We start from the raw sequence: 20,252 nt of genomic DNA on the forward strand, positions 1-20,252 counted from the left end.
TGACTTGTCCAGGGTCATGCAGCTAGTAAGTGTCTGAGACTGGATTTGAACTCAGATCCTCCTGACTCCAGGGCCAGTACTTCATCCATCACACCACCTACCTTCCTCCAAATGAACTATTTCTTGCCCAATATCTTGTTTAGCTATTCTGCTTAATTAGCAATACTATGGTAGTGTTATTTTCTAACCGTTTTTCATTGTAACTGTGAAATCTTTTATCAATATTGGGTTAATTAGGACTTATCTAAAGAGGTTGCCTCATCATGCTACATTGAGAGTTCTCTAGAAGAAGAACCCAGACTCCGGCAAGGCAAAATCTACCAAGATGGAAAGGTTTGGGAATAGACTAAGTTTAGAGAGGATGATCACCAGGTTGGTTGCAAAGGTCTACATTTTTCACCTTTAATAAGTCTCAAAAGTCATCTATTAAATCATCAAAGCATCAAGAACTGTATTGTTGGTGGAGTGAAATCGAAAATCCATAAAACACTAAAGCCAGTATTAAACAGGCTTCTGAGGTTGACCAGGGAATCTCACCACCTCTTATAATAGTTTCTTCAGGAAAATATGTCTCAAATTTGGAGCAACTAACTTATAAATATTCTTCTAGAACACAGCCCTAAAGTTAGGGACAGAGACAGAGTGGGTGGCCAGTAATGAACTCATCAGTCCATTGATTTATTGACTGAGACCGAAGGAGTAATGGGGGTGGCTAGTTTGCCTAGTGAATAGAGCACCGGCCCTGGAGTCAGGAGGACCTGAGTTCAAATCAGGCCTCAGACACTCAGACACACTCACACTAACTAGCCGTGTGACCTTGGGCAAGTCATTTAACCCCAATTGCTCTGCCCTCCCCCCTCCAAAAAGCAAAGAAAAAGAGAGAGACTGAAGGAGTATGAGAGGAGAGGAAGGAAGAGAAGAGGAAAGAAGAGAAGGGAGGGAGTACTGACAATAGCAAATGTCTTCTATGTGGACACAATCAGAGCTCTATCTCTTCTTCACTATGTCTGTCTCTGTCCAACTCTCCCTCTGTGTCTGTGTCTATCTCTCTGTGTCTCTGTCTCTATCTCCATCTTTCTCTGTCTCTCTCTCTCTCTCTCTCTCTCTGTCTCTCTGTCTCTGTCTCTCTGTCTCTCTCTGTCTCTGTCTCTGTCTCTGTCTCTCTCTCTCTCTGTCTCTCTCTCTCTGTCTCTCTCTCTCTGTCTCTCTCTCTCTCTGTCTCTCTCTGTCTCTCTCTCTGTATCTCTCTCTCTCTCTCTCTGTCTCTGTCTCTCTCTCTCTCTTTCTCTCTGTCTCTCTCTCTCTCCCTATTTTAGTATGGAGAAAGAAAGCTACCTTACTTCTCAGGGACCTAAGGAAGAAGTGAGAAATCTCATGATCTAACAACAATGCTGGGGTCACACCATGTCCCAGTGAAATCACCCACTACTTACAAGATTGTGTTTGCATAATGGAGCAGAAGGATATCAGAAGGAGACACAGATCAGCAGGACAGTATTGGAACTAACCGGTTAAATGCAATATATACCCAAAGAAAAGAAAAGCTACATATAATAGAGACTGTCAGCTTCGTATACAGTTCTCTTTTATCTATACTCTATAAATGGAAATGTTCTTGTTTATCAAATTCATCATAGAAAAAGAAATGTTTTTAAAGATTCTGTTTGTGTCCCCATCATGTGTCCATGATTCTGTGTGTGATGCTATGATTCTACTTGGGAGAGATAATAGTAACAGTGAGCATTTATAAAGTGTTTTAAGGTTTGCAAAGTACTTTACAGACATTAACTCACCTGACCCTCACAACAACCCCGGGATTTCTCTTAATATTTCCATTTTACAGATCAGGAAAATATGGCACAGAGAGTTTAAATGTCTAAGGCAAGATTTGAACTCAGGTCTTCCTGACCACAGGCTCTTTGTGTTGCTGTGTCTTTGGTAGTGTAGTACAAGCCTGGGTACCTCTGCATGTGACTCAGTGTGTATCTCTATGAGATGTATCTCAGGAATCAATATGGGATTCTCGGTGCATGATATTGTTTCTGAGTCTGTGTCTGTGCCTGTGTCTGTCTGTGTCTGTAGGTAGGGCTACATGTATGTTTATTCAGTGGGAAACCTTTGCTCTTCATTGTTCCTACAAATACTCCTTGCAACACTAGGGCCTTTTTGGGTATTTCTAGGTTTTATCCTAATTTTAAGGGAGCAGGAGAAACTTCCAATGTGTGTGACTGTCCTTTCTAGTCTCTTCCTCACTCTGAAGCTCTAGGAAGTGATCCTGAAATAACATAGGTAAAATACTCATAGCCCTACCTCTGTCCCCCATTTAGAGGCCCTTCTTGAATCCAGAGGCTTCCTGGTTAGCCAAGAATTATCCTGGGACTGTAGGGTAAACCAATGAATTCAATCCCCAATTGGCAAAGGTGAGGAGGATAGTTCTAGAGATGGAAAACATCATATTTTGGGGTGCCATGTGGGGACCAGCTGCTGTTGATGGCTGAGATTGGGGCCTCCCAGCCTAGAGATCATAGCCCTACCTAAGATAGGGAACTGTACTACATAGGTGGGATAACTTTGGAATTTGAAGGATCATGGTGGTCGTCTTTTTTTCCTTCCTTCTTTCCTTGCTTCCTCTTGACTATGTCATTAGCATGGGAAACTCCCAGCATGAAAACTCCTTCCCTCTACCTCAGCAAATCAGCTCTATCTTAGAGATTTAGAGAGTTGCCTGTGGAACTAATAAATTCAGTGACATGCCATGGTCACAGAACTAGTCCCTATCAAAGCAAAGACTTGAACTCAGGTCTTCCCAACTCTTCAGTCATCCCATTAACCTGAACACCATGCCACCTCTCCTACTCTTACATTCATTTCTAATGATAACATCCTGATATATTTACTTTTTAATTTTTAGGCTCTATTTTCTCACAAATTCACCTGGAAAATCCAACCTTACAGTATATAACACATGGCAAACAAAGATGAGAAGGAAGTATGGCAGCGGTGAGTCACCAGAGAAGAGTCAAAAAGCCAACCAATCAAATATCTATTATACCCCTACTATGTGCCAGGCACTAAGGATGCACAGTCCCTGTCTTCAAGGTATTTCCAGTCTGTCATGACACCTAGGTTTGATTCCCAGCTCTGACTCTCAATGAGCTGTGTGACCCTGGACAAGTCATTTCTGTTTTCTTGGCCACAGTTTCACCATCTGTAAAATGGGGCTACAAAGTGCTTTGTCAAATTTATAGAAACATGAGCCATTGTTATTTAGGATAGAAAACGAGAAACAGGTGCATAATCAGGGCAGTAAGTCATGGCAGATGAGCAGAAGGCAGAGAAAGAATCTGCAAATGTATCAAAACAGGCTCAGGAAACAAGAAAAGTCAGAAGACTCCATGGGCCACAGCTCACAGACTGGATGACCACTTGTCAAAGGATGCAGAAAGGGATTCCCATTCAGGTCCATGGATCCTCTGAGGTTTCTTCCAACCTAGAGATTCTGTGGTCTCAAAATCCCCTCATTTTACATTTGTGGGAAGGGAAGCCTAGAGACCTAAAGTGACTTGTCCAAGGTCACACAGTAGATAAATCGGAGAGTTGGGATTCAAGAGTCATCTGCCTCCAAGGGCACTGGATTTGAAATCAAAAGAGACTAAAGTTTAAATCCCATCTACTACACTGACCCACAGGCAGTCAGACCATCTGCCTGAACTTCTATTTCCTCATCTCTAAAATGGGATAGTAATATTTATGCTGCTTCACAGTGAGGAAAACACAGGATGATGGATTCAGAGCTCATCTAATTCAAGTTCCTCATTTTTCAGATGAGGAAACTGAGGCCCAAAGAGGTTACATGACTTAAGGTCATAGGATCAGATTCAGACCTAGAAAGAACCTTAGATGCTATCTCATCCAACCCCCTCATTTTACAGATGAGGAAACTGAGGCTTGCCCAAGATCACATAAGCAAAAAACATCAGAGTCAGGATTTGATCCTAGGTCTTCTTACTTCAAATCCAATAATCTGCATCCTGCACACTCTCCTCCTACCCCCATGCTGTCTCCCTTTGTACTTTGCAAACCTTAAATTGATATCTAAATGTGAGCTGACGCCATAACATAATCAGCCTCAAGTCTGAGAGTCTAAGATCAAGGAAGGCTTAGAAACGATTGCCGGATACACAGCAAATATTTAAATACTTTTAATCCACCTATGTATTCATCCATTTATCTATTTCTCTATCTACCAATCTATCTATCCATCTAACCACCTATCTATCCACCTATTTATCCAGCCATTTATCTTTCTATACATATATCTATCCATGAATCTGTTTAGGGAAGCTAAGTGGTGCAGTGGATAGAGCGTTGGGTGTGCAGTCAGGAAGACTCGTCCTTCTGAGTTAAATCCAGCCATAGACACTTCCTAGCTGTGTGACCCTGGGCAAGTCACTTCACCCTCTGTCTCAGTTTCCTCATCTGTCAAATGAGCTGGAGAAGGAAATGGCAAACCACTCCAGTATCTTTGCCAAAAAAAAAACTCCAAAATGGGGTCATGGAGAGTTAGACATAACTGAGATGACTGAACAACCACAAAAATCCATCTATCTATCCATCCGTCCATCCATATGTCCATGTATCTATCTATCTATTTATTCATCGACCTATTATTATCTATTCATCTCTCTATCTGCTAGGAAGCTATTCTGGTGAAAGGCTTAAAAAGTCTTAAAGCCAATAGCAAGGGTTCCCTGCATCTCATTCTCCCTTGGAACTCCAATCTCCCCAGGAAGTGACCTTGAATCAGCATGGTCTAAAAGGAAGAGTTAGACCATTTCCACTTTGCCTCCCCATAATGGGAATGAAAGTAAACCAAAGGATTATAGACACCCTTGGAAGATGGCTGTGGAGGAGGGACCAGGAGGGCTGAGACTTCCTCCCTTCACCCTCTCTCCTTCTTCCCTCCCATCTCACATCACTCCATTCTCCCCACTCCCATTAGCCTAAGAAAAACTGAAGGCAGCCGGGAATATGGAGACTCAGGTGGAGTACACATCCCCAGCTCCACCTAGTGGTCGTGATCTAACACAACTCTGACCCCACCTTTTGTCCTGCTGGGTGTCTTAGAGTATCTTTGGGCCCAACACCCCATCCCCATCCCCGTCCCTGTTGCTAGAATGGAAGGCAGTCTTGGGACCAAGAAAGGAGACCCTAGGGGCTGGCTTCCCACCGTGGCAACCTAAGGTCAATCTGTTCAAAGAGTGTAGACCACCAGGCCCTCAGAAGCAGGCAGGGAGAGCACGTGAGGCAAGGATGCTTATCCTATTGAAAACTGGAAGAAAAGAGCATTTCAATCCACCAAGACAAAAAGGGAAAATAAATCCCCAAAGCCTTAAAGTAATGACAATAACAGGAGAAAGCTGTAAAGAAAAGGACGAGCAGCAACAGGTGTTTGGATTAGGAGAAGGTGAGAAGATGGCCCGGGGGCGGGGCGGGGCGGGCAGGTAAGGATCAGAAGAATGGGGAAAGCTGAAGTTCGGAAGTCAGCCCATCAGGCTGGTGACTAGTGCCGGGTGGAAAAATTTCTTTCTGAGCTCTGAATTTCCTGCCCCCGGCTTCTGTCTTCACCATCCAGTCACTTTTCCAGCTTATACTTGGAGACCCTTCTTCTGATCTATTTACAGCCCTCATGGCGTGTATGTGTGTGTGTGTGTGTGTGTGTGTGTGTGTATGTTATGGGGAAGCATGGGCAGGCTCTAGGGTCAAACATGGAGCCACAAACGAACTCAGAGGCAATCTCGTTCAATGCTTTCATTCTACAACTAGGGAAACTGAGGAAGGGAGGTTGTGTCTTCCCCAGATTCATACAGGTAGTTCAGTGCTGGAGGAGGATTTCACCCTAGGCACGTACTTCTGACCTAGTTCTCTTTCCACTGACTGGATCATGATAGAAAGGGGCTTTTGGACTCCAACCACTCTCCATGAAGAATGGATTATTCTCTTCATGGCAGGCTGGAACACGCTGCCACCTGACGGGCAGAAACATGGGAGGAGGAAAAGGCTTTGCCTTGGTCACTGTAAAGAGTGAACCCTTAAGTATTTTAGCACCATAGTACCAGCCCCCCCCCCCCCAGCTCAGAGCCATATTCTCTGCCATCTGCAGACTTATTACTCAAACAAGGACGGGTTAGGGTGGGTGGAGGGGAGAGAGATTCAAGATACTAGATGCAAACAGCCACCCCTATTCACCGTACCCTAAAGACAGCTAGAAACAGTGCAAAGTGATAGAAAGAGCCATCTGGGAAGCAGAACACCTGAGTTCTAAGACCATCTCAGCCACTAACTAACCTCTCTGGGCCTGTTTTCTGTTCTAGACAATGAGAAATTTAGACTGGATAATCAATCAATCCCCAAGATCCCTTCTGTCTGTAACAGTTCATGGCCCATGAAGAAGAGTCAGAAACTGGATGGTTTTCTCAGTTCAAGATGTGACTGCCCATTCTATGTGTGGGGGAGTGTGAATGGACAGGGCCACAATCTCTCAGGTGGTCTGGAGCATAGCAGAATCCAAAAAGTGTCTTTCCTGCCCATGACCATGCTTTCCTATTACACACACACACACACACACACACACACACACACACACACACACACACACACACACACACACCCTCTGCTACCAGAAGCCACAAATATATCAAGGGATTCTAAGAAAACACCTGCCTGAAAAGTGAGTAGGTGAGAAAGGACAGGGAGTTCGAGCCCAGAAGGATTCATTATCTCCAGAATGGGACCATTTACCAGCTTCATGAGCTGGTGATTATCTTTTTAACTTCCATTTCTTACCTGCCCTCCCCCTTAGGCTCTCTCCCCACCTCACCCCAGCTTGCACACCTGCAGGTGTTCATCCTTCCAATTCGAGCTCCTGCATTGTTGTTGCTATGGAAACAAGGGGACCCTGGGCCTTGGTGGAGTACCAGGTCCCCCCCTGAGCTCAGAGAAAAGAGCTGGCTTCTCAGAAAGCCATCTGAGGACACAGTGTTTACATAACCAACACGTATGTACGTGTATGTCCCAGCATGGTCATCTGTGAGTATCATATGCATACATATCTGTCCTTGTGTGTCAGCATCAATACAAAGGTGCAGATCTGTATTGGTGCCCATGTGTCTGTGTGTATGTATACTCAGTTGGGAAGCAGGAACACAGGGCATTGTTGGATGGATGGGGAGTCAGATATGACCAAAACGACTTGAACAACAATAAATTCCAATGCTCTGCTCTGCCATTGACCAGTCATAAGCAAGTCATTACCCCTTAATTACCCTTAGTTCCTGATAGTGTAAAATGAAGGGCTTGAAATCAAAAGACAATGTGGTACAAGGCTTATTAGGGTCATGGACTTGGGTCCAGGAAGATCTAGGTTCAAATGTGACTCAGGGCATTTTAAAGATGTGCAACTCTGGGCAAACCTATCCAGGCCTCAGTTTCTTCACCTATAAAATTAGAAAGTTGGCAGAAGTCTGGAGGTTAGCACACAGGTGAAAGCGGATCTCGCTGGAATGAAAGCAGGGGAAAGAGCCTCACTAGCAACACCAAATTCCTTCAATTCCAAGAACAGTCCAAAGCAGAGTGGCAGCATGAGTCTGGGGTATTGCACAGGGCCCTGGGGGGAGCTGGAAGAAAGAGGAGAAGTGTACCGATGCTTTATGAGCTACTGGGAGTCTGGGATGTGTTTTCTGCATTTTCTCTGTGTGTTGGGGTGGAAGGATAAGGACTGCCCTATAAATGAAAAAACAATTTACATTTAAAAAGTGGACTTGATGGCAGTAAGGGTGACCCTTTCATGCTCCAAATCTACAATTACTAGTTGAGACTAGTTGAGATCTAAGGCATCTCCTACTTCTGGTATCTATGCTGTGAAATCTTCTGACGTGAGTATTCTATGTTCTATGTTTTAAGGTTACCTCCAGATGACAGTCTATGCTCAAAGGCAGGAGCTCTCAGAATTTTTGATCTCAGGACCCCTTCACACTCTTAAAATTTACCAAGGTTTTCTGAGGTAACTAAGGTTTCCCCCCAAACAAGAGCCTTTGTTTATTCAGGTTATATCTTCCGATATTTACTATACTTAAGGGACTGGAACAGAATCTATGCTTTAGCTGATGGGAAAAAAGGCAAGAAGTGCAATCATGATCTCAGACAAAGCAAAAGCAAAAATAGACCTAATTAAGAGATAATCAGGGAAACTAGATTTTGCTAAAAGGTACTGAAGTAATATCAATAAAATTTTACAGCAAGTATCTCTGATAAAGTCCTCTTTTCCCAAATATATAAGGAACTGAGTCAAATTTATAAAAATGAGAGCCATTCCCCAACTGACAAATGGTCAAAGGATATGAACAGTGAGTTTTCAGAAAAAGAAATCAAAACTATTGATAGTCATATAAAAATGCTCTAACTCACTATAGAGAAATACAAATTAAAACAACTCTAAGTTTTCACCTCAAATGACAGGAAAGGAAAATGACAAATGCTGGAGTGGATGTGGGAAAATAGGGACACCAATGCATTGGTGGTGGAGTTGTGAACTGGTCCAACCATTGTGGAGAACAACTTGGAACTTTGCCCAAAGGGCATACCCTTGGACCAAGTAATAACACTATTTGGTCTGTACCCCCAAATAGATTAAAAGAAAAGAAAAAGGACCCATATATACAAAAATATTTATGGCAGGTTTTTTTTTTGTATTGACAAAGAACTGGAAATTGGGAGGATGCCCATCAACTGGAAAATGTCTGAACAAGTTGCAGTGTATGATTATAAAGAAATAATATTGTGCTTTAAGAAATTATGAAGGGGATAATTACAGAAAAACCTGTGAAGACTCATACGAACTGATGCAAAGTAAAGAGAGCAGAATCAGGAAAATATTGTATGCAGTAACAGCAATACTGTAATGATAGACTGTGAAAGACTTAGCTACTCTGATCAATACAGTGATACAGGACAATTCCAAAGGACTCGTGATGAAAAGTGCTCCAGAGAGAGTGCAGATTGAAGCATCATTTTTTCATTTTATTTTTCTTGCCTTTTTTGGCCACATGGCTAATATTGAAATATGTTTCCTATGATTTCACATGTATAATAATTAGTGCAGTGGATAGAGTACTGGACCTAGATTCAGGAATACTTATCTTCATTAATTCAAATCCAGCCTCAGACCCTTACTGGCTATGTGGCTCTGGGCAAGTCATTTCACTCTCTCTCAGTTTCGTCATCTGTCAAATGAACTGGAGAAGGAAATGGCAAACTGCTCCAATATCTTTACCAAGGAAAGCCCAAACGGGGTCACGAAGACAGCTGAAAACTACTGAACAAGAACATGTGTATAATTGATAGCATATTGCTTGCCTTCTCAATGGGTGGAGGAGGGAGAGGGAGGGGAGGGAAAGAATTTAAAAAACATTTTTTTAAGTTTAAAAATAAATAGCAAATTAAAAAAAGCATTTATTGTATTAGAAATGAAGTCTTAGTATTATGATGAAAATAGATTTGATCTCCTGGACTCCCTGTGAAAGGGTCTCAAACCTTCCCCCCGCCCCACCCCTGCTGCCACCAGGGGACTTGAGGACCACACTGAGAACGGATTCTTTAAGGCCCCTCCCCTTTGACATTGTATACTCTAATATCCTTACCAAGTCCAACATTCTATGTCCTAAGGCCCATTCCCAGCTATGACAGTCGATGCTGTGAGGTTCCTACCAGCCCTGACTATCCTGTTCTATGTTCTAAGGCCCCTCCCAGCTCTGACAGCTAATTTGTGGGTGACAGAATATGGATTTGAGTCCTGACTCTGTCAGTTACACCCCTGGTAACACTCCTGCAACCCTGGCCAAGTCAGGTAACCGCTTAGGCTTGGGTTTCCCCCCCTGTTTGAATAAACACCTGAGGTCTGAGGAAGTGACCTCTAAGGTGCAAAGGCTCTAATCTAAACTTCTATTCGGGTGTGAAAGGTAAATAACACCTTGTACCACATGCACCTGGCAAATAGAAAGGGGAGGGAGAAGGGAGGGGGGAGGGGGAAGGGAGCTAACAGACCCAGCTGGGAGGGGTTGAAAAAAGCCCTTTGAGCCCTGTTTCCAAGCCCTGGTAACCAGCCAAAGGTCATTTCCAGCCAAGCCTCCTAGGCTCCTGCAAGGCTTTTCCTCCACCAGCTTGGGGGCAGAATCCCCAGGGGACTGCGCAAGGCGTGGTAGGAGGTGTTCCCCCAGCCTCTTGGGACAGAGCTCTCAAAATCCGTTATGTGGCTGCTTCAGGCTGCCCAGCACGGATTTCCGTGGGCACGCCCTCTCACAATGAGCTGGCAACTCCACAGGCCCAGGCCCCGTAGGAGGGAGGGGTGGGTGCAGAGACACTGGGTGGGGCCGAGGTCTGTGGTTACCTGTGCTCAGCTCCTGGCTCAGCCCAGACTGAGGGCTAGGACAGAGGAGCCACGAGCAAAACACCCAGGTGGGGGGAAATGAGCAACTGTTTTCCGAGAACCTTACTGCATACCTGCTTCTGTCCTCACTTCCCACCTGGGCAGGCATGCCAGGCTTGGTGGCCAAAGCCAAAGCTCTCTCACTAACTGGCTGTGTGACTTTGGACAAATCACCACCTCTCTCTTGGCCTCAGGCTCCCAGTCTCTAAAATGAGAATGTTAGACTAGACCCAGCAGGGGTTCTTAACCTGCGTCTGCAAACGTTTTTTTTTTTCTATTTGAATAACTGTATTTGAATTTGCTTTGTTTCCTTTGTAACCCTATGTATTTTATTTTATGCATTTAAAATATAATTCTGAGAAAAGGGGTCCAGAGGTTTCACTGGACCAAGAAAGGGGCCCAACTGGCCTGGAGGGCGTCTAACCTGAAACTGCAGCCTGAGGGTATTAGGTTGGGCACAGGACCCTGGCTCTAGAACTGGAAGGGCTCTCAGAGGCCATCAAATCCAGCCCCTTGTTTTATAGAGGGGGAAACTGAGGCCCAGAGAGGGGAAGTGACTGTAACCTCCTTGAACTTAGGAACTGACCATTTTTAATTCACACCCCCACTATCCAATATATAACTGGGCAGAGATGAGCTACACCTGGGATTTTCTTTTTTGAATAAGAAATATCCAAGTGAGAGAACTTTCTGTACCAAGGCAGCAGGTGGCTAAGAGATTAACCATGGAGAGCTGCCCAGAGTGACACAGTTTAGTCGATTATAATAGCATAATTACATATTGGGAGCTCATGGGGTCAGAGATTTATAAATGGAAGGGGCCTTTGAGGTTACCAAGTCCAATTTTTTCATTTTAGAGTTTGTTGTCATTGTTGTTCAGTCATTTCAATCATGTCTGACTTCCAGACCCCATCTGGAGTTTTCTTGGCAGAGATACTGGAGTGGTTTGCCATTTCCTTCTCCAGCTCATTTGACAGACTAGGAAACTGAGGCAAACAGGGCTATGTGACTTATCCAGGACCACAGAGCTAATAAGTATCAGAGGGTAGATTTGAACTCAGGAAGATGAGTCTTCCTGACTCTAGGCTAAGCATGCTAGCCACTGACCTTAATTTTATAGTAGAGAAACTAAAAATTACTTGCCCAGGGTAACAGCAGTATATGTGAGATGCAGGATTTGAAGGTCTTCCTAACTTCAAGGTAGACTTTCTATTCACTAGACAATGTTGCCTCTCTTGGCATACAGTAGGTATTGAATAAATGCTTGTGGATTAATTGATTGCTCAAAGGCAGTATTGCATATAATCATCTGACTCACATTTGAATCCGGGGCTCCTAATTCCAAAGTCAGGACCTTTTCCGCTATATTGAACTATCTGCCTTGGCCTTTGTGAACTGAAGTGTGAAAAACACAGGAATTAGAGAGGAGGGAGGCTCTGATCTGGACAATTTTTTTGCTTTTTGGAGGGCAATTGGGGTTAAGTGACTTGCCCAAGGTCACATGGCTAGTTTTTTTTGTGTTCTAAGGCCGGATTTGAACTCAGGTCCTCCTGACTCCAGGGCTGGTGTTCTGTTCACTGCGCTGCCTAGCCGCCCCCCAAGATCCGGACATTTTAAAGTCACCCGGCCTATCTCGAGGATTTGGCAGAGAGCATCATCCTCATCTCTCTCCCTGAAGCTCCAGCAACCGATTCAGCCAGAAGCAGCCCCTGCCTGTGCCCCCCAGACCCAGCCACACCCACTCCTCAGTCTCCATTCTTCTAAGCTATCAGCTAGCTTCCCAGCCAAAGGTGGCCCAGACGTTAAAGATCAGCTACAAGTCTTCCCCTCCAACAAGCCACAGGCCTCACCCCCATGAATCCCCAAGCCTCTGGAGACCCTGAAGAATGACGGGTTGTTCTGACCCAACCCGTCACCCATGGGTACCATCTCCACACCACCACCCCCTACCGTCCCCAGCTCGGACACAGGGAGAAGCAGCTCCTGGGGAGATCTGCTTCCCAACTCAGGGGGTGGGGGCAGCACACCATGTTCTCCCAACACCCCCTCTCCTCCCTCCACCCCCTGGCGAGTCGGTTGGCAGGCGGGCACTGTGCCATAGCCACACATTGGGGACGCAAATAGAAGCACACTCTCACCAGCCCTGTCCTACATATGGTCCCCCAAGGAGATGTAGGGGGTGGGAGAGAAAAAAATGCAACAACCCCCTGAAGAGCCCAGTGAAGCTTCAGAGCTGCTAGGGATGAGAGAGGACACAGAGGGAGCAAAGCAGTACCTCTGCCTCCCAGAACAGGTGCAGAAGAGTCAGGGGTCCCAGGATCCACTAAATGCAGTGGGACTGAATGAGGCCATTAGTTACCCAAGCACCCTCTTCCTCCCTGAGGGTTCCAGAGGAACGTCAAGTGGGAGGGTCAGGCCAGTGGGGGAGGTCCAGTGGATTGGGGCAGGGGTATGCAGGAAAGGCCACATTCAATATCCAGCCCAACATCCCCACTATACCCAGTCTTCATAGTATGTCTCCCACCAAACCAGGTCAATCTAGTTAAATCCCCTGATGACCTTATGAGGCTCTGTTCCTAGGACATGCCCCCATGTAATAAGATGTCTGGGGGACTTGAGGAAGGTAGTGAAGGTCTGGAACAATTGCCATGGGCCAGGTGCTCTGGAAATAATGAGGCTTGATGGGTATGGCAGCTGGTGGAGAGGAGTAGTGGTTAGAGGTGAGACCCAGGTCACTGTTCTAATTCATCTAGGACTCTGCTGCTTAGTTCAGGGGCTTGCTCCAGAACTTGCTCCAGACCTTATAATTGAAAGACTCAGAAGACTTTCTCCTGTATGACCTGGAACAAGTCACTTTGACTCTGGGTCCATTTCCTACTCTGTAAAACGAAAGGGCTGAACCAAATGGCTCCTGAACCAAGGGTCATTTCCAGATCTAAGTCTGTGACCTCTGATCTAAGTCTCTGACCTATGATCTGATGACCTTCTTCCCCAAAGTCAAAGGACTTCCAACACTGACCCAATCCCCATCTTCTCCCCCGACTCAAGCCCTGATGGTCCACTGTCCATCTCACCCAAGGCCCAGCCACCTCCCTGCTGTCTATACAAGTACACAAAGCTACCTAAAAGGCAACTCTCAGCACAAGCAGGTGACTGGGGAGAAAGGAGAGCCCACAGGAGACAGAAAAGTGGGAGAAAGGCGTGTTTCAAGGCTGAGGTGACAAGGTCAGGGGAAGGGGGGCAACTGAGGAGATCACTGGATTGGAAGGCAGAAGAGGTCTGAAAGGTCATCTCATAACAGCAGAGAACTAGGGCTGGGGGAACCTCAGAGGCCATCTAGAGATGTCGAAAGGTGTAGTGAGAGGAAATGCACACCCTGGACACAGAGAGGCCTGGATTCTAATCCTGCCTCCGACACTTTGTAACTGTATAAGTAATGGCAAGTAATGTATCCTCTCTGACCCTCAGTGTCTTCACATCTTAAATGAAGAGGCCTCCAAGATGCCTTTCACTCTAAATCTATGATCCTTCATTTTATAGGGGAGGAAACAGGCCCAGAAGAAAATGAGCTGCCCAAGGTCACACTGGTAGTTCAACAGCAAGCCAGTACATGAAATCTGACTCCAAATTCAGGACTCTTCCTGATGTTGGTATGGTCCCCCATACCAACACTGCCTGGGTATAGGTGGGTATACTGACCCATTTGAATCAATAACAATTAATCAAAAATAGGGAAGCTTCTATTTCCAAATATCCACATTAAGCCCTGATAAATGGAAATCCCTGGGTCAGGTCGAAAGTTAAAGGTCCCTCCCTCTCCCATTTCTCTCCCCTACATGTATGTGGGGACAGCCCCTCCAGATCAAAGACGTGGGATTAACCTTCCCTCTCAGGGTACTTGGCACAAAGACATCCTTTTCATCTGGCCTTAGAGCAAGGAAGGGAAGAATGAAACAAGAATGAGAAAGAAGAAAGGAGGTCAGCTTCCAGGGCCTGTGGAGTTATCTCTATCTCACACTGACCACAGGTCACTTGAAAGCCCTTCCAAATCTCCCCCCCAAGCAAAGCCCACCCTGACCTCTGGACCAATCCCCAGTGGCACTTCCTCAGCGACCCTTTGGTGGCGGTCCACCTGTAACCATGCACGCCACTTGAGGAGCGAGAAGTCAGAAAAGAGACAGACTCTTCCCAGAGCTGGTCTCTCTATCAGGAAGGTTAAAGAAAAACTCACCAGAGCTTCCTTGGCATGGTGGAGGTTGGAGAGAGGGGGGACCCAGCAGGACAGAGCTGATAGAGTTTGCTGTGGGAGAGCTCAGTGGGAGATCTGCCCCACCCCCCAGGTGTGTCTGTCGTCCCCAGCTCAGCTCAGCTCAGCTCGGCTCGGCTCGGCTCTGGCTAATGAAGTCAGCCCACAGCCCAATCCCAGGCTCGAGCTGGGGCTGCCTCAGCAGCCTCTCCCTCCCAGGGACTACAAGTCTCTTAACAGACATATTCCTGGTTACCATAGGAACGAGGGAAAGCAGAATCCAGCCCCATACACCCAGGAGTGTGTGCACAACATGTGTGCACCTGAATGAGGGATAAGCAGTCACACATGAGTCCTGCACATACATGTAGAGATGCACACACACACACACACACACATCTCTTTGCACACTTAGGGCCACCTAGGAAAGACACCATCCAGAAAAAGGCCTGGTCACTTCTTACTCAGCCTCTATAGCTCAGGCTTGGCCTTGTCTAAAAGCTCATCTTAGAAGCAGGGGCTCTTGGAGAATCTAACCAGTTCTGTGGCTACAGAATGAGAGGGTCGAGGCTCCAGGTTGCCCCTGGACCCAAGAAAGAAAAGCCAGCTTTCTGCCCCCATTGCTTCCCTTCTGCCCCGTGAGGTCATGTGAGGCTCTGTGTTTTCTCAGTGCCTGGGTTCTCCCACCCCTCCTTCCCAGACAGCTGAGGAGCTCAAATTTCCCATGAAGCCTGCCACTCCCTTTGCATCTCCTTTCCTGTGGAAGGCTGGGAGAGATAGGAGACAGGGAAGAGGGAGGAAAAAGGAAAGAAAAGAGAGAAGGAAGGAGAGGAGAACAGAGAGAGAAGAAAGGAGAAAGAAAAGAGAATAAAGGGGAGATGAGAGAAGAAAAGAAAGAGAAGGAAAGAGAAGAAAGGAGCAAGAAAAGAGAAAGAATAGAGGAGAGAAGAGGGAAAAGAGAGGAGAAAGGAGAAGGGGGGAGGGAACAGATCCTATCCCCACTGAAACCACAGTAGCACTGTAAGTCCACAGGGATTCAGAGTTGGAAGGGACCTCAGAGGATGTCTAATCCATCCCTTCATTTTAGAGAGGACACTGAGGCCTAGGAAGGTTAAGTGATTTACCCAAGGTCATGCAGATAATAAATTAGCAGATAGCCTTTGAGCCCCAGGTCCTTAGCCTCTTCTACCACAGCTGCCAGGTTCCCCAGCTCTCCCATTAACATGATCCCCAGCCTGGAGAATTCAAGGACTTGGAGGGTCATTCCAGAGGGGGGGTGTTTCATCACAGGGTGTGTTTCCCTCCAGAATTTAAGAATTGACTTTGCCTCCTACCTGTAAACCACCAGCCCAGCCCCATGAGGGCCCAGCATGGAGCCTCTGGATTTCATGAGGAGAGATCTCATAGGGGTGGAGAGAATCAGAGAGACAGAGAGAGAGAGAGGAGGAGAGAGACAGACAGAGAGAAAAACAGGGAGGAGAAGAGAGACAGAGAGAGGGAGACAGAGAGGAGAAGAGAGAGAGGAGAAGAGAGACAGAGACAGACAGACAGAGAGGAGATGAGAGACAGAGGAGAAGAGAGACACAGAGAGAGACAGAGACAGAGAGAGACAGAGACAGAGACAGAGAGAGGGAGAGAGAGAGGAGAAGAGAGACAGAGACAGAGAGAGGAGAAGACACAGAGAGAGAGAGAGAGACAGAGACAGAGAAAACATTCAACAGCCTGGAATCACTGTATCCCACAGGTGGCCCAACCAATTTTCCAAATCAAAATTGCCCTCCCAACTTCATAAACCTGATCCAGGACCGACCATAGCTTTTGGCAAGCAGTAGTCAGATGTCTGTCAGGCCAGAGGTGGGGGCCTCCAGCTTCCCATTTCTCTTTCTCTCCCTTCCCCCTCATAGGCAGACTGTTAGAACTTTCATGTAAGAGCCTAAGCAGTCAACAGCAGGGCCCCAGAGACCAAGACAGAGAGAGAGTGACTGATTCTGTCCTTGGGAAGGCAGGCCACTGCTGCTTCCTCTCCCATTAAGGCTCAAAAGAACAGACTCACCCCAGCTCCTAGGCCTATGGCCAGTTACTCTCCTGGCTAAGTCCTTTCTGTGCTCTCCCTAGAAAGAAAAATCCCTAGAAATCCAAGAATTCTCTTTCTTGGAAGATGGTACACTGTGTACCAACCATCAGTGGGCCATGAATCCTGATCAGGGTCTGAGCCCTCCACATCCTTATGCCCAGGTTAGCAGTTCAATTGTCTCTGGGAAAAAAGCAAAGCTACCCAGCCTAGCACAAGGAATCAAGTATTTCCAGTCAAAAGGGAACTTTGAGGTCACTGAGTCCAATCCCATACCACCTCTCCATTTTGGACATGAGAAAACTGAACCTCAGAGAGGCCACAAGTTCAACCAGCACAAGGGTCAACCAGCTAGTAGCAGAGGCATGTGATTCACTAGATTTCCTCACTCTGAGACCTCCATCTACCACACATGAAGTGAACAGACATGTCATGCTTTGGTAAAATGAAATAAGGAAAGTGGGAGGGGGAGGGGGAGGGCAGCAACCAAAGAGGGCACCTCACAGCCCCCGTCTCAAGACTGGACTTCCAGAGAGGACAGTTCATGCTTTTGGTCTCCCCAGGGAAGGAGGACAGATTAGGAACATGCCCACACCCTTCTTCCAAACCAGGACTGTCTTCTCCTCCCGCCTTCACAAAACTGATCTGGACCTGACTTGGATACCTTCCAGTCAGATGTCTGACAGTCCAGAGATTTCAGGGTTGGGGAGGGAGCTGGGGAGGCAACTAGATGGTACAGTGAATAGAGTTCTGGGCGTGGAGCCAGGAAAACCCAAGTTCAAAGCTAGTCTCAGACACCTACTAGCTGTGTGATCCTGAGGAAGTCACTTAACCCTTGTTTGCCTCAGTTTCCTCAACTGAAAATGAGGATCATTACAGCACCTACCTCATAGGAGTGTTGTGAGGATTAAATGAGACAATGTTTGTAAATCACACTGCACAGTACCTGGAACACAGTGGGTGCTTAATAAATGCTTGGTTAATCACTCAGATTCCCTTCTCCCTCAGGCTGACTACAGTCACTTTCCCACAAGAAGATGATCATAGGAACCTCTCTATCTAGACCTGGAAAGCACCATAAAGAACCCCTCATTTTACAAAGGAGTAAACAGAGGCTCAAAGAGGGACTGGTGGCTTATCCCTGATCACACAGCTAACAGATAACAGCACTGGGACTCTAGCCCAGGTCCTGTAACTTTAAATCCCATGCTCTCTCTTTTATAGCATAATCCTTCATATTGCAAAGGAGGAAACCAAGTCTGGGAAACCTGTCCAAGGTGACATAAGCTAGAAAAAGGGAAGATTTGGATAAAGCCTCTGGTGGCCTTTGAGTTGTTTTTTTTTTTTCTCATCCAAATTCACAGACTTCCTGAAATCTATCCACTGACCCTTCAGGGGTCCATGTACTCCATGAAGAACTCTCATCCTAGGTAGTCTGACTAGTGGGCATCATAAACAATTCCTGGAATGCCAACTCTCTCTAAATTCCTCAAAAGCTTCTGAATTCCCCCTGAAAAGAAAGACTTATGAGGGATCCCTGTCTTCAAGTATCTGAAGGTTTTCTGGTGGGAAAGGCATTAGGATTCCTCTTGGGCCTAAGCCTGAACCAGGAGCAATGGTAATTGTAGAGGCAGATACAACACTGAGGTCCTCAGACTGGGAGCTGTCCAAAATTGAAGGGGCTGCCTGGGGAGGTGGAGAGTTCTCTCTCACTTGAGGTGGTCAGACACACCTGATGCTCATTTGCTGGGTATGATGTAGAAGGGCTTCTGGTCCAGCTGTGGGATGAGACCAGGTGGCCACTGAAGTTCCTCCCAATTGTGAAATTCTGTTATTCCATAAAGCTAAGGAGTTAGGGACCAAGGCCTTGGATGCTGGACAAAAGAGGTAATGATTGTCCTATTAACACTAATGAAATAAACTGGTCAGTCTGGCAGTCCAAACCTTTGTACCTCATGTGAGTTACCTGAGAAGCTATTCCAAAAGCAGGTATAGCCAGAAGGGAAGGGTGTCCCTGGAGTTCAGCCCATGATAGCCCACCTTTAGTGTCAGACGCTCCAGCAAGTCCCAACCCCTGCCAAATTGTTGCCCCCTCAGTGACAGTCACTTGGCGGTGGCAGAGGTGGGGAATCACAGACTTTGTTTACCACTTCAGCTGCTCACTGGAGTCAAGATAGGAATTGATCCCCTGATATGTACAAATGGAAAGGAGACCAGAGGCCCTTTTTATCTTCAAAACAGGGTTCAAAGCTTCCACTACTGTACCCATGTCACCCTTTGCTTCTCTCATGCTCAATTTGTAGGATGTTGCCTTGCAACTGATGATAAGTCTTTTCCTAAGTCATCCAAAGTCATTTATCAGTTATGTGGTCCATTTCCCCAGTGATAGTGTGGCTATAATCCCTTGCCTTCTCTACTTTACATACCGTCTAGCCCCCATACAAGGTCCCCTACAAATCTCCACCAGTATTTAGTGGATCCACATCCATTCAAATCCATAACACGTGAACCCCCACCAGCGTGTTTACATTTATTAGGTCATGGAGAATATACATTTGGGGGTCTCTACTTAGCAAAACTACAAAGGAGTCAAGCAGGCCTGGGATAAGGAGATTCCTTTCAACCCACAAAATGCCCATGGTTGTCATGCAAATCATCTCAGGCTAAAACTGAAAAGACGAAATTGGAGGCAACAGAGCTGGCAATCTTTACCCTACTTCCCATTAGCAACAGCAAAATCCCTGTACTCTTGACATTCATCCCCCACGGTGCCTAAAACAGGGCTCAAAGTTTAGAGGCAGAATGGTTAATCTCTCCAGAAGTCAATTTAGCCCTAGAAAAGCCTTAGTTGGAGAGTTAAAATGAAAGGAACCAATTTTGATAAAGGCTGATAGTTGGAAGGATTTTCTCATGGATATTCGACATTAAAAACTTCCATCTAGCTGGTAAATGTTTAACAACTGGCTCTCCAGGAAAATAAATGTACACACAACAGGCTTTTAAATTTAATCTGCATTATTAACATTTTCTCCATCACTTTTTTAACTCTAAACAAGCAACAACATAAGATTAGACCCTGATTTGCAGCATTTGCCAATATCTGAGATACAAATGCTTACACTGAAAATTTAACAAAGGGGTCCTGATGGCTGGTTCAAGCTGTCTCCAGCACAATTGTCCCTATAGCTCACTCTCCAGTCACTCCTTTTCCCAAGAAGGGAAATGCCAAGTAAGGACTCCCTAGGTTCAGTCTTCTCCAAGCCCAGAGGATTGGTAAAATCCATTCCTTAATTCCTTGTTTGTTTACTGAGGGGGAGGTAACAGGAGAGGGGCACATTCTAGGACCCTTCAGCTTTAAATTTTGACCTGTGACCTTTATCAGAGAAGAAGCAGCTACTTACTTGACCTTCAGGCTGGCCAGCATGTTCTTGTCGATCCTGCCAAAACAAAAA

General features: G+C 46.0%; 1 protein-coding gene across 3 annotated transcripts in view; it reads right to left on the reverse strand.

The window, feature by feature from the left end:
* The window catches only part of RAP1GAP2 (RAP1 GTPase activating protein 2), a 253,579-nt gene that overhangs the window by 199,701 nt on the left and 33,626 nt on the right, over nt 1–20,252 (reverse strand). For 2 of the 3 annotated variants that reach the window (XR_011168643.1, XM_069089621.1), the window contains exon 2: nt 20,202–20,237. Coding sequence is in view for 2 of the 3 variants with exons in the window: in XM_069089621.1 (XP_068945722.1) it covers nt 20,202–20,224 (23 nt within the window). In the remaining variant the exon portion in view is untranslated. Of the gene's footprint in view, nt 1–14,714; nt 14,899–20,201; nt 20,238–20,252 lie in introns of those variants that run through there. The other variant, XM_069089622.1, reaches the window with a different exon arrangement.

This window comes from Petaurus breviceps, unplaced genomic scaffold (assembly GCF_028583685.1).
Source record: "Petaurus breviceps papuanus isolate PSGF00001 unplaced genomic scaffold, PetGlider_PUasm1.0 186, whole genome shotgun sequence".
Classification (NCBI taxonomy): Eukaryota; Metazoa; Chordata; class Mammalia; order Diprotodontia; family Petauridae; genus Petaurus; species Petaurus breviceps.